The sequence below is a fragment of the Vipera berus genome (assembly GCF_964194415.1).
Source record: "Vipera berus genome assembly, chromosome: 2".
Lineage (NCBI taxonomy): Eukaryota > Metazoa > Chordata > Lepidosauria > Squamata > Viperidae > Vipera > Vipera berus.
This window is the reverse complement of record NC_138203.1, coordinates 13,401,581-13,417,445: the sequence shown is the minus strand read 5'-3', so window position 1 is coordinate 13,417,445 and position 15,865 is coordinate 13,401,581. Positions and strand designations below refer to the sequence as shown.

General features: G+C 39.2%; 1 protein-coding gene across 1 annotated transcript in view; it reads right to left on the bottom strand.

Annotated features, from left to right (window-relative positions):
* The window catches only part of DCC (DCC netrin 1 receptor), a gene marked incomplete at its 5' end in the record, with an annotated part of 1,185,616 nt that overhangs the window by 59,382 nt on the left and 1,110,369 nt on the right, over positions 1-15,865 (bottom strand). Inside the window, one exon of the mRNA XM_081315662.1 lies at positions 116-342. Within this exon, the coding sequence (XP_081171788.1) occupies positions 116-342 (227 nt within the window). The remainder of the gene's footprint in view (positions 1-115; positions 343-15,865) is intronic.

The following is a 15,865-nucleotide window of genomic DNA, read 5'->3' as shown; positions in this document are numbered from 1 at the left end:
GCCTACAGCATCTCCTCTTGATACACACCTCTAGATGAAGTGCCATAATTGCTTCTCATGTGATTTTTCACTGGAATTCATTAGGGATTTTACATATGGTAAGAAGCAATATTACCAGATTGTGGGGCACTCTTGCTGCCCATCTGAGTTTCAGATTGGCTGTGGCTGCCTGGAGTGATCTCTTGACAGCTCTTGATTGGTGAAATTCTTCCTGGTGGATCAGAGCCTGATGGCTTTTCAATGTTCTTCATTTCCATCTCTTCGTGGTGTATCCAAAGATCTGGAGGTCTCAAGTCTTTCTGGCTGCCCTTTCTTTTGCCAGCACTATGAGTAGCACGCTTTCTGTTGGGAAGAGGAAGAAGTTAGAAGTCAAAAGTCAAAAGCTCTAAATTTCATAAATATTATGTTATTTCTGCATAGTTGTCAAAGGATGTAGCAAAGCAGGGGTCCCCAACCCCTGGGTGTGACCCACTACTGGGCTGTGAGCTGTTCAGAACTAGACCATTCGAAGAGGCAGGAGAACATACGTGTGCACAAACATCCCTACTTGCATGAGCAGCAGGTGAGCACATGCACGTGTCTGCTGCCCACATGGAAACATCCCTTCTCCTCCCTGCACCAGTCCGCAAGGCTGGAAAGGTTGGGGAACTCTGTAGTAAAGGACTGATTAAATTTATTTGTTTTAACTGAGTATGATTTCAGTCTGAATTGATCAAGAAAAAAATGATCAAGCTTTATCCTGTCTTGGGGAAGGACATTCACCCATGTTATGATCCCCAAATGGCTGTGATCCCAAATTTTACTGTAAAATTTGGGATCACAGCCATAATTCACATTATGGGAATAATGTGGATTATTCCCATAAACATCCATTGCTCAAATATGATGGCAGTCGGGAGAAAAAGACAAATGTTAAGACTTGTGCAAATGACTGAGATTCTTGGATGTCTTATGCAGCTGTATCACAACAAAATAATTCAATCACTGCTTTGGGCAATAATCACTAGGTATAAAAGGAATCTATGAATCTTTTAGGCTGCATGGAGAAATTTAATCGAAATGGTTCTGTATGGTAAATCATTTTGCATGTTAAGTTGTCTGATATGGGGAAGATGTTCCAGGTAGGAATACAACCAAGCATTAAGAGTAGCATATAGGATAATTCAGATAGTTCTCAAATTACAACCATTTATTTAGCTACTGTTCAAAGTTAACACAGCACTGGAAAAAATGACCTACAACGTCTCCTTGAACTTCCACCCATGGCAGCATCTTCACAGTCACTTGATCAAAATTTGAGTGCTTGGCAACTGTCAGGTATTTATGACAGTTGCAGTGCCCCAGGGTCATACGATCACTGTTTGTGACCTTCCCAGCCAGCTTCGGACAAGCAAAGCCAATGGGGGAAGCTGCATTTGCTTAATAGCCATGTGATGCACTTAGCAAAGGTAGTGATTTGCTTAATAATCACGAGGAAAAAAGGGCTGTAAAATTGGATGCTACTCATTGAATAAATGCTTTGCTTAGCAACAGAAATATTGGTCCCAATCTGATCCAATAATAATAATAATAATAATAATAATAATAATAATAATAATAATAATAATAATAATAATAATAATAATAATAATAATAATAATAATAATAATAATAATAAAAAATTGAGAACTACCCGTATTCCAGGCTTCTTTAAAAGCACTTGATACATTGCATAGTCTTTAAGCTATGAAACCAGCTACCAACCCTCCTCCTCCTCCTCCTCCTTTTTTTTAATATTATGGGTGTCAGCTTTCCAAATCAATAAGTATCCAAACAGTTATAAAACCAGTGGGGATGAAGGCATTATTTGGCATATTTCAAAAATAAAGCCAAAGCTCCTCAACCTTGTCTCATGCTGGTAGGCATGTTTGGAATTTTGAGAACATGTCAAAGGTACAAGATGGTTGATGGAATGGCTTCTCCATTATCAATTATAAAACACCAGCTTGCTCAAATATAAATGCAGCTTTCCCACATGCATCAACACACAGATATATACTACATGTACACTCTAACTATTCATTTAACTATCTAGTTAAAGGGAGGTAAAGCAGGAAATCTGATGGACACCAAGAAAGAGGTCTAAGAGCAAATGGTACTTCCTGATGTTGGAGACCCCAGGTCCCTCTGTTTGCTAGAAAAAAATGTTTTCAGATAATGAGTTCCTGAGTCTTGGAAATAAAGCTGTTCCACTGAGATCAAAGCAGTTGACCTGAAGCTGTTGAAAGAGGCAGAGAAGTATGTGAACTAGATATAGGAAAATGATAGTAGCATCCCACTGTCAAGTGAAAATTCCTCTGCTACCATAGCCAATCAGAGGTTTAAACCCAGTAATTCAAAGATAGCATTTTGTTCCATGTGATGGACCAGCTAGACAGAAGGAACTGTCAGGTTTGCTAGGTGTTAATGAAATCATGGTCTTAGAAGTACTATTTTGAAGTACTATTTTTATAATGCCTTGAGGTACAACAGAACAACAGCCTGTTATAGCCAAAGCTATACAGTAGTAATAGTACTGTAGTACTTTACGGCTGTAGTAATTTATGGTTGGGAGAGTTGGACCATGTGGAAGGCTGAGCACTAAAGAATTGATGCTTTTGAATTGTGGTGCTGGAGAAGACTCTTAAGAGCCTCTTGGACTGGAAAGAGATCAAATCAGTCAATCCTAAAGAAATACAACCCTGACTGTTCTTTGAAAGGAAAGAGACTGAAGCTGAAGCTCAAATACTTTGACCACCTAAAAAGAAGAGAGGAATCATTGGAAAAGACCCTGATGTTGGGAAAGAGTGAAGGCAAAAGGAGAAGGGTATGGCAGGCTATGAGATGGTTGGATATGGTCATTGACACAATGCAAATAAATTTGGGCATATTCTGGAAGAGAGTGGAGTAAGGAGGGGCTTGGCATGCTAAGGTCCATGGGGTCGCTAAGGGTTGGACATGATTTAGTGATTGAAGAACAACAACAGAAGTATACAACACACACATAGATACTCATAGACCACACAGATGTCTATGTGGTTGCTAGGAATTTACACACACTTGATGGTACATAATCATGCAAGCAAGCATCAGTACAAAATGCATAGGCTACACCTCTGAATTGAAACATAACCAGACTATTAGTACTTAATATCCAACTTTTAAATTGGCTTTGGAAGGAAAGCCAACAAGAGCTGAAGAGCTTCCCAAGTTCATCCCTAAGAATCAAGGAAAAAATATGTCTGATCATCCTTAGCCTAGATAAGTACAAAACTATTTCAAGAGATTCCATCTATGCTGGAGCAATTCCACTGTGACATCTTGAAGATTAACAAATCCACTATGGCATGAGACAGCATTATCAGATGGAAATTAAAAGAAAGCAAAGAACACATCTTGCAGTCTGTCAAACAGAAACAATGTACCGCAAAATTTGGAGATGAACAGAAGAATCGTATAAAGTAATAAACATTGGACAAAAAATATGTACCCTGTCTATCCAGTAAAAAATGTTTCATCTGATAATCACTAAGTAGGAAAGTGATCCCAGGACATATGTTAGATTTGCAAAAATAATGTAGAAATCAGGACATCTCACAATAACAAATGCAGGAAAAAAAATAAAGTAAAATTTGGGGAGAGAAGGAGGTGGAAGTAGCTGAAGAAGACCACCTGGGAGAAAAATTTGCAATGTTTGACATGTTTTAGAGAATTTAAGAAAGGTGGCAAGTGGAGATAATTTACAAAGTTTATAAAGCTAGAGAGGACATGCAAGAAATAGAAGAGAGAGAAAAAACACAAATTCATTATTGGAGTCATCAAATAAGAGATTTCAAGGAAAGACTTCACTCAAGAAATATAGTGAGGATCATCAAGATCAAGACCAACACCTTAAACATGAGATTGGTTAAATGTGGAGAGTTTAGAACTTAATTTAGCTTCTGGGCTCTACAAATCCAGGTGTCTCTTTGCTACTGCTTAGGATTAGAGCACAGGTGTCAAACTCGCCACATCACGTGACTATCGCAATGTATCACAATGTTTTTTGCATTGCCGGAGCTGGGGTGGGCATGGTCTCCAAATGATGCAAACGGCCAGCAGTTTGACACCTCTGGATTAGAGGGACCTTCAATCCTAAGGGATGATAGAGGGAGAAGTCTCTGGATGGGATAAAGGTAAAGGTAAAGGTTCCCCCGCACATGCGTGCTAGTCGTTTCCGACTCTAGGGGCCGGTGCTCATCTCCGTTTCAAAGCCGAAGAGCCAGCGCTTGTCCGAGGACCTCTCCGTGGTCATGTGGCCGGCATGACTAGACGCCAAAGGCGCACGGAACGCTGTTACCTTCCCACCGTAGTGGTCCCTATTTTTCTACTTGCATTTTTACATGCTTTCGAACTGCTAGGTTGGCAGAAGCTGGGACGAGTAACAGGCGCTCACTCTGCTACACGGCACTCGGGATTCGACCCGCCAAACTGCCGACCTTCTGATCAACAAGCTCAGCGTCCTAACCCACTGAGCCACCGCGTCCCTTCCTGGATGGGATAGAAACAGGTAAATCTTTGATCTGATGTCAGAGAGCTCCTTCCCACACTCTCTCCAACTGACTGCTTTATTGAGCACCATAAAGTGGCAACAGAATTAGCTCCAGCTGAGGCTAGTTGCCAACCCCTTGCAGCTAGACACAAAGCTTCATGCTGAAAGCATATGTTGGGAAGATAAACTGACAAAGTCCAACCAGAGGAAACGTCAATAGCAGCTTGAAGAGGTGCCAGCTTGCTGCTCAGCAGAGGTCACTTGTTAACTAGGTGGCGCAAAACTATTATAAAAATCCCTCCAGAAACAGAGGAAACACATAAGGTTCCTCAGTAAAAATGTATATTTTCTGATACCACCGAACTCCATTCTAATGTAGATTTTTAATTAACAGAAGTATCTACTTTTTTTTACATTTCCCACACAGCTATATTTATCTTAGACATATATTAAGATGCATTTTAACCCCAGTATTATTTGGCATCAGAATGTATTCATTACATGTTAGCATTTTATGAATATTTATTACAGTATGTTCTCTTCTTATATGACAGGGATGTTTGCATATTTTTCGCAGAAATATCTCACCTTCACTTTTCATACCAGAAAAAGAGAAAAGCTGACAAACTATACATGTGTTTTCATGAGACATGAAAATTTGTATTATAATGTAATACTTTTGCATATTACAACACATTCTTTTATTTTACTAAGCTTCTATGCCACTCCAGTGGTTAACTAATTCCAAACAACATTATCCTACATGGAAACAAGTTTAAAACAGCAAAAATCACAACACAAATAAATATTACCTAATAAAATGCTCCTCTTTTAAGACATCATAAACACTCATTATTATTGTGAGTAGTATTAACATCCTATATTTGATAGCAAAATGCTGTTTGCACACTTTTATCAGATGAATCAAAACTGCAGGAATAAAAACCTTGTTTATTTATTTATTTATTTATTTATTTATTTATTTATTTAATTAAATTTTTATACCGCCCTTCTCCCGAAGGACTCAGGGCGGTGAACAGGGCATATCTTAAAACTACAAAAGTACAAAAGTTAAAAAAGAATTTAATTATTGCCCACAATAAAAACAATAATATATATATATAAATATTAAAACCCTAAGTAATTCCCCATCAGGCCAGGCCAGCTTGTTCAAATAAATGGGTCTTTAACCCGCGCCGGAAGGAGCGGAGATCCGGTGCCATCCGGAGCTCAACCGGCAGCTGATTCCACAAAGCCGGAGCGCCCACAGAGAAGGCCCTCCCCCTGGGGGCCACCAGCCGACATTCTCTGACTGGAGGCACCCTGAGGAGGCCCTCTCTGTGGGAACGCACGGGGCAGAGGGGGGTCGACGCCGGCAGCAGGTGGTCCCCGAGGTATTCCGGACCCATGCCATGTAAGGACTTAAAAACCATCACTAAGACCTTGAACCTCAAGAGGAGATGACTATTTTCGAGTTTTCAAGGAAACTATATTAATGTAGACTCATTAATCAGAGGATTTCCAGAAATTCTGACAGAGAATTCTAGCACAATGGAGATTATTTTGGGAGAAACATATTTTAGCACAGATGGTGCACGTCATAGTACACAGCCTGTATCTGTAATGCCTAATTATAAGCCACACTGAACCGATATTACTTCTTTGGAAAATGCGTATACTATTAGATGAAAAAAGCTTGCCTTTGGTTCGTCTGGAGAACAGTTTGCAAACCATTCCTCTTGGTTTATAGCAACATGGATCCTATGAATTAATGAAATTTTTCATTAATTAATGAAATTTTTAATTAATATTTTTTTTAGTAGCAAATGAAGACTGGGATAAATCTATTCTGCCTTCAGACACTTTTTTTATTAGGAGCAACACTGGAGGATGGCTACCAAGATGATACAGGTAGTCCTTGACTTATGTCTGTAACTGAGCTCAGAATCAGTCATAAGTCGTGTTGGTCATTAAGCAGGTCACCATATGGCCATGCCTGATTTTTACAACTTTTTCTGTGTCCTCAATGGGGGGTGTTGTTGTTTTTTTGCCAGAAACTGGAAATAAATGTTGATTCCTACCCAAAAAAATGTTATAAATTATGGTCATATGACCACGTAATGCTGCAAACAGCCATAAATGGGGACCAGTTGCTGAGCACCCAAAATGCAATATTGTGACTGGAAAGAGGGAGCTGCTGAAACTTCAAATCTAGATTACAAGTAGCCCTGGAGAGGTCCTTCATAACTTCAAATTGGTTGTAAGTGAAGGACCACCTGTAATAGGAATGATCAGAGATGTTGGGTATGTTTACTCCAGAAAAGAGAAGAGAAAATTTCAGAGAGAAATGTCTATGGAGAGTCTCAGTCATCCAGGTTATGGTTGTCCCAAAGGTGCTTTTTCAGGAGGCGACTGGACTGGATTGGATTTCCAGAAAACATTGCAGACTACAGGAACAGGGCAGAAAACACCCTGCAGCCAAGATGGCTCCACACACATCTGCACTACTCAGGTGACCCTCAAGGACACAGGTAAACTTCCAAGAATGCAAATGAGCAGCTTTCTGCAAGGAATTATAAATCCTTCCATTCCCCACCATCCAGTCAGAGCTGAAGAAGAGCTGAAGAAACTTCTTGGATGAGAAGCGAAATGTCTTCAAAGAAAAACAAGAAAGTCCAGTTACCTCGTGAAAAAGCACATTTGATTCAGAGATATATAATAACTATCTTCATCAGAAGCATCAGAAATAGGTGAACAGGAAGGATAGGTGTAATGTAAGTAGCTCTGTAATGTTTTGGCATTTTGGGTGCAAGCCTCACCCTGTTTCTACATATGTCACGATTTTGCACACATGCCCAAAGGGATGGAGTTTCTGACACAACACTGTGACACTGCCTTCTTTATTCTGACAAAAGCAGTGAAAACCTGTGAATATAGATGGTATTGGAGATATTTAAAAACAGGTTGGATGGCCATCTGTCAGGGATTTTTGCATAGAGTAGAGGGTTGCATTAGATGATCTCCAAAATCTCTTCTAATCAATGAGTATTTGATATTCCTTAATTTTTTAAAAAGCATATTGTTTATCAAACACACACATAGCCACATGCTCACACTAAATAAATAATTTAGGGAAAATTTTTCAGAAAGAATGAAACTCATCTTAGCTGTTGGAAATGGATAAATTGATTGCCCCCCCCCCCATTTTTTCATCTTGATTGGGGGAAAATTATTTCTAGCGCTGCCAGAGATTGTTTAACATGAATAATAACATGAAAGATAAACCATCTTTTTCCCTTAAGGGAACAAGGGTTCTTTATGTTTATTTAGCATATGGCAAAGACCTTGTAACCTCTGATATACAACAATAATAAACCTCATTATTTGTTCAAATACAAAAATGAATTTAAATAAAGAATCAGCGAACACCTATATGTAAAATGTGTGGACAATACAACAGATGAGGAAAATTAGAATAAAATTGTGATAAAATCTCCATAATATGCTGCCCTAGAATTGCAATAGGATAGATTCAACTTCCACAGCAACCACCCCATATGCCATAAACAAAGCTGCACCAGAACACTCTTTGCAACACCATGGAAGTCAGTTCAGCAGAACAAAAACACTTATACAAAGTCTTCAAGAGAAACAAATAGCCACGAAACGTCATCCAGAAATCGCTACACACAAACAATACAAACACCCAAAGCAATACAATAACTACAACAGGAACAACAACAGCCAGACGAATCACAATTCCCTATGTACAGAATGTTTCAGAGATGACAGCAAGATTGCTACGCCAAGATGACCTTGCAGTAGCCCACAAACCAGCTTCAACTTTCAGATGGACCCTGTCAAAACCTAAGGAGAAGACACAAACCAACCAAAGATCAGGCATCGTATACCGCACCCAGTGTAGCAACTATGAAAAGAACTATGTGGGCCAAACAGGAAGAAAACTAGCTACCAGACTGCATGAACACTTCTTAGCTATCAAAATACACGGCCCACTATCCCTCATGTCCATCCATGAAGACTCAGAAGGACACAAGTTTGATATAACCGGGACCACTGTTGTAACCCAAGCAAACTCAAGGGGGAAAAGAGAATTCATCTGGTCTGGTTCTCCACCAATAAGTCAATAAATAGACACATTGACATCGACCCAATCTACCAACTGCTGAGAATGAAAAAAGTACTTCAACCGCAACCCCGAAGGCAGCCTTTGAAATGAACAAAGAGGCACCTCATCACACAGCAACAAAAATCACAACTCCCCATAAGAAACCGTACCACATCTCAAGAACCACAGCCAGCCAGCCAAACAACAAGAAACCAGACCATGACTCAGAGGCAAACAAACAAACACCATTTGCATCACACAGACGATACTTGAACACCAAAGACTATGGCCCGGCAACAACAACCAGCCAATCAAACAGCCCAAAACCAGACCATGACTCAGAAACATCCAGACAAATAATACCCACAACAATTTACATCACACAAAAAGTTATTTAAAGGCCAGTGCTCTGACAGATGAGCACAATTCAATGCACACTGAAGATGCCCCCCGAATGGAGATGAAATGTTTGCAGACAAACTCGGAGATCAAAGCAACAGGATAGATTCTATAGTTCAATATCTATGGAAGCTACTAATCTAACTGCTTCTGGTGTGGCTGTGATGAGATCATCCCAGGGGCCTTGAAATTTCCTGACGTTTCTGAAATATCTATTATTGTTTATTCCACTGCACAGTCACATTGCAGGCGCTCAGCCATTCTCCACTTAAGGAGTTTTTCCCTAGATCTGGCATGTCCTGTCCTGATTCTATTCAGGTGGCTTTATTGTTCTTTGGGGCAGCTGCATTCCTTGAAGTGGTTTTATTGAATCTACATGATCTGTTTGGTTATGGTTATGGATCACCCATCTTGATCACTGGGGTACTCTACAAATAAAAATTAATTTATCCACACCTATTTTAGTTCATTCCTCTTTAATTCGATCTCTCCCTTCCATACAATAAAGGAAAAAGAAATGAACAGTGGCACCAGACTTACTTGAATTGGCTATTTAGATTAACATTACATAATTAAATTAGCATGCGCAATTTACTTCAGGCCAATAGGAATCAATGTTTAAGGCAACAGGTACTCTTGGGGCACTACTTCTATGCACACTCGATGATTATAAAAGAAAAATGTTAACAGTGTGGTGTTAACACAGTGTGATAACAATTAACCGTGTGATGTTAACCTGTAAAGACCATCCGGTTCAACTATTTATTTTAATTGGGGTTTTATTTATACAGGGATAAATTTAATCTTTTTTAAACTTGGTTTTTTAACTTTTGTATTTTTGGTTTTTAATTACCCTGTAAACCGCCCTGAGTCCTCCGGGAAAGGGCGGTATATAAATGTAATAAAATAAATAAATAAATAAATATTCTCCCTTGTGTTACTGTCAGATATGCGTCCAAAATTGGTGCTGATGATGGAGCTCGGATCTGAATGGATGCAAGGTACTTCTTTGAGTGGAATATTTTTACATTCCAAAAATCATCAAGGAGGGATTTAAAAAGAGTTCCTTCTCCTATGCTCACTAACCTACATTTCTACTTAAGGACATTAAGAGGGAATTTCACTGGAAATGGAAAGAGACAGGAGAGTTAGAGGCTCAGAAAATTAGAGATAGGGAGAAGGTGTGATCTGAATAGTAGTTATTACTTTTAAGTCTTACAGGACAGTGATGTTTATACAGGGAGAACATACTCAACAATGAGTCACTTATTTTCATTTATTTTTATTAGTGACATTTCTTCCTATAGTCTTGTCTCAAAATTCTGTTCCTGTTTATTATCAGTGAGCTTTGAGGCAATGTGCTGAAATAAATGTACAGGGTAATAAATTGTCTCTTCCTAAATCTTGAATAACAATATGATCTGTTTGGAATGAATTATTGTTTATAAAAATCCCAAAGATGCTTTTACAAAAGGCAAATGCCATAATCCATGGTGGTCTTCCCAAGGCATTATAAAGTGATATTAACACTTCATATGATCTTGATTCTACCCCTCTGTTAATGCAGCCTAGGACTGCATTGGCTTTTTTTGGAAGCTGCAGCCAAATGTCTGTCTGTCTATTCTTCCTCCCCCCCCTCTCTCTCTCCACCTACCTACCTACCTACCTACCTACCTACCTACCTACCTACCTACCATCTTATATATTTTGGAATGTATGAGAAATGCTGCTTATATGAGGACCCAGTTTTTCAGGGGCAATATGCTGAATCTGCAAACTGCTTAGAGAAGGCTGTGAAGTGGTATATAAGTCTAAGTGCTATTGCTATTTCTTATAAAATATATAAGGAATGCTTCTACCCACATTGTTATACAGGAGTGAAAGTATGGGTGTGAGAAGGAATGAGCACTAAATGAAGAGTCCTTGATGCTCTTTGAATTTGGTTCATTGCTTCCAGATGTTTCATTACCCTGGTAAGGATAATCCATGAAAACGAGTGTGGATATTGACCCCTGTTTATATACAGTAGTTTGCTCTGCCAGCTTCGGTCGGGATGTTGTTTTCTCCTTGGTAGATCCTTGTTTAGGGTACTGTTTTCTGTTTGATTGTTTGCCTAGGATTAAACCCTGCCTATCTAGGTATGGGATGCTGGAGAGGCAGGGATTAATAGGATGCTGGAAAGCCAGGGGGAAAATCCTGCACTCCCTCATATCAGTGATGCCCTTTGTTTATTTTTATTTTTAAAATTTATATAGCTGCTCATTTCATAAAGCAAATGGCTTACAACAAAGACAACAAGCAATCATGAATGTGTTAGGCAATGAAACATCTGCAAGCAAACAACCAAGCTCGGAAGACTAAAGGATTCCACAGGTCAGCTCTGATGTACAGCTATTCTCTTCTATTGGAACCACATATGGGTGTCAAATGCTTCAGAAAGCATGCAAATGGGAGAAATTTGCATGTAGGGAAACCTCCACAGAACACCAAGGAACAACGATACTTTCTGCATGAATGCCTATGACAGCCTGCCCTGCCCACCAGTGTCAGATACAACCTCAATAAGCTGCACAGCTGGATGGAAAAATAGCTTAACCAAGTGGGTGAAAAATGATATGGTTAATGACCAGGGATGCTCACCTCAGACTAAACACATACTAGGACATCACATAACCTAATGGAGCAACTGGGAAAAAAATGACCCCATAATACACAAAAATGCTGACACCCACCATTAATACTACATCCCTGAGACAAGCTGAAAAAAATGAAAACAAAACTCCATACCAAACTGCTCAAGGCAAACCCCAAGAATAAAGAGTTACCTGAACCCAAGTGGATAGAAAACATGTCCAAGTGCCCACGCTCCACAGCAGAACACAATATCCTCCACAAAGGTCTCAACTAAAACACAGACAATGCTAGTCAATTAGAATTGTGAGGACAATCAACCAGTGGAACAGCTTACCCCCAGAAATCGTGGGCGCTCCATCACTGGAATTTTTTAAAAAGAGTCTGGGCAATCACCTGTCTGAGATAGTGTAGGTACTCCTGCTTGAGCAACTTAGCCAAGTTCTCTAAGTTTGAAATATCCAGAATCATGGACTTCATCAACTCTGTCTCACTACCTAATTTCAATTTGATGGAGAAATATACCAATAAATCAGAGGAACACCCATGGGATCACCACTGTCTGGGCAATCACCTGTCTGAGATAGTGTAGGTACTCCTGCTTGAGCAGGGGGCTGGACTGGAAGACCTCCAAGGTCCCTTCAAGCTCTATTCTATTCAAATATATTCAAGTTCTTTGCAGCCGTAGAAGCAGCATTTGAACCACAGGACTTGCCACAGAGACACAAGAAAATAATAAATCAGACAATCATACCGCAGACCAAAATAACACAGAAGCAGAACCAACTTAAAGCAGGGGATAGAGCAGCCCTCAAAAAGCTAAAGAAGGAGCAAACTATCACCATTCTTCGGCAGAGAACGCACAGAACACAATACATACAAAAAGCCAAAGAATTAATGGAGGACAAAGAAACCTACATCCTACTAAGCACCAACCCAATAGAGAAACTGGACAAGCTGATCAAGAGAATCCTTAATGGCTTAACCAAGAAAGGTCAAATCCCAAAAGAACAATGGCAGATAAAAAGTAATGGATCCATCTTGCCATGTTTCTATAGATGCCCCAAAATACATAAGCCCAACAAGCAAGATATCTAAGTACATCTTTACCAGGAATGCAAACATACAATATAGCCAAAGAACTTAGAAAAAATCTTGGACATCTCACAGAGAGAAGTGAATATTCTATCAATTCCTCACTGTATGACTTCCATAAAATAAAATAGAAGATTAAATTATGGCTTCATTTGATGCAGCAGCATTCTTCACATTCATCAATCCAAAACTAGAGAAACAATCCATGACACCAGTACTACACAACACTCCCAACTTAGCCAAATTCTCTAAGTTTGAAATATCCAGAATCATGGACTTCATCAACTCTGTCTCCCATGGGATCACCACTGTCAGGAATCATAGCAGAGACATAGCAGCATCTAGAAACTATTGTATTCCCACATATACAATCAAAAGTATAGATCCATTATGTAGACAACACCTTCATTGTAATAAAAAAGGAACAACTAAAAAAGACACATGAAATTATCAACAACATCTTCAAAGGAATAAAATTCACAAGGGAAGAAGATACGCATTATCTTCCCAGGATACCATCAGCAGAGGAAATGACAGCAAACTAGAAACACAAGTCTATTGAAAAAGAATCCAGACTAACCATTACTAAAACAACTTCATTACTAAAATCTGTTCCATTACCAAAATAACAACCTAACATGTGTAAGCTGTGTAATAACATTATTTAGATGAGTACAAATCCATTCCAGCAACGAAGAACACCAGAAAAAGGAACCAGATCACGTAACAAAATGGATATTTCACACAATTTGATTAAAAAGTGCCTGACTGGTCAATTCACTACAGCACAGCTCACACAAACTGTGAAAAGGATAACACTCCCATGCATCAAAAATATCTCAGAAACAACAGACAGACTATTGCAACCACAAGGCATTACCACAGCTAACCAAAGCTGTCCAAAACATTTTAAAGCAAATCAAAAAGACCTAGCAGTCCCAGAAGAAATAAACAGGAATCATCTACAACAAGGGTGTCAAACTGCCGGCCCATGGGCCGGTTGCATCATACAGAGGCCATGCCCACCCCAGCTCCAGCAATGCAAAACAAGTTGTGATACGTTGCAACACGTCATGTGACGTGGCGAGTTTGAAACCCATGATCTACAGCATACCTTGTAAGGACTGTAAAAGTGACTACATAGGATCGAGAGGCAGAAGCCTAGCAGAGGACTTCTGTGTACACCAACTAGCAGTCAGAAGACATGATGAAAACTCCAAAATTTGTGGACAGTTTCAACCGTAGTTTCAACTGGGAAAATGGGAGCATCTTATACTAAGCTAAATCCAAAACAATTAAGGAATTCCTAGAGGACTAGTATTCAGACAAATCATCCATCAATAGGCACATAGAAATAAATTATATTTACACATCATTCAAAAGAGACAAGAAGACCAAACACATCTTCTCCAGCAGGTAATGTCAGATGAGTAGGGATTAAGACAAAGCCAAATATATAAACAGGGAACAAACCTCACATAACTTGCACTGATGACGTTATTTAATTGGGTAATGAGCCTTGGTGGAGCAGTGGGCTAATGCCTCCTTAAGTAACATCAGCTGCCTGCAATTAGTGCAGGTTTGCATCCTACCAGGCTCAAGGTTGACTCAGCCTTCCATCCTTCCGAGGTAGGTAAAATGAGGACCCAGATTGTTGGGGGCAATAAGCTGACTTTGTAATAATGCCGCTTGGGGTGTGTGTGAAAGCCCTAATAAGCAGGCATATACATAGAATGAAGGCTACTGCTAAGCTTGTAAGCCGCCCTGAGTCTTCGGAGAAGGGCGGGATATAAATGGAATTAAAATTAAATTAAATTAAATTAATGAAATGTTTGCAAGTAAACAAGTAAGTTTAGAGAGCACCAGTGGCTCCATAATTACAAAACAAATCTGACAACAATGAATGAGTGAGCTGAGAAGAGGAAGACTGGAAAGACATGGTTGGGTGAAGTTGACGAGATTCTCAAAAAGAGAGATGTAAGAAGTTTGAGGAACAAAAGATGCTGTTATGATATATGAATGCAACAGAAATCAATTGTGTGCAAGGACAGAAGATATGAAACTTGCATTATGGATGGTGCTAGCATAACTAGATTTAGTCATATACGCATTTCTTTTTCTCATCTCTTGCTTTTAATGTCTTTGACTTTCTATTCTTTACTCCCTTTTTATTCTTTGCATAAAGTTATTCATCTCAAAAGGGAAATGCTTCATGGGTATATACTTATGCATCTACTATATCTATAACAATACCAAGAAAAAGGCAGCATCAGATCTATCTGTGGTATGCATTGCCAGTAAAAGAAACACAATTGGTTTAATGCAAATGCCAACACTGAGAGATAAAAGTTGCGACAAGTACTGTAGCTGGAAAACCAGTGCAAACAGGGCAATCTAGGACTATACCAAAAAGAGATCAGTTACTTTTTGCAAGAGCTAACAGTTAGTTTTTGAAAGAAAGGAACTTATTTTTGCATTCACCAATATAATTAAAAATCAAAGTTCCCCCTTTTCTTTTCCTTTACAACATCTCTGAATGCTAGAGGCAGTCTTACATCTCTGTAGTTTGAAATGTTTAAATCGTAGGCATAAAGAATGGCTCAAAAAGGATTGGCATCAGGATTTTTATTTAGTGGCTATGTATAAATACCAGTTTTAGTTCTGAACTTTGAATCAATTACTGTATCATATAAAAGGTCCAGTAACTCAAAGTTCTACTCAAACAATGGCAAACTGACACAAAAGAAATATAAGCTTGCCATGATAGTATTTAGCTGAGGATATTTCTGCATCGAACTACTGCTCTTCCATTCTTCCTTCATTTTACATAAGGGGGCATGATGGCTCAGTAGTTAAATATGCTGAGTTTGTTGGCTAGAAAGCTGACAGCCAGGGTTCAAGAGCTGAGCACCACATGATGGGATGAGCACCTGTTATTTGCCCCAGCTCCTGCCAATCTAGCAGTTTGAAAGCATGCAAACGTGAGTAGGTAAATAGGTACCACTTCTGTGGGAAGGTAACAGAGTTCTGTGCACGTTGGCATATAGTCATGTTGACCACAT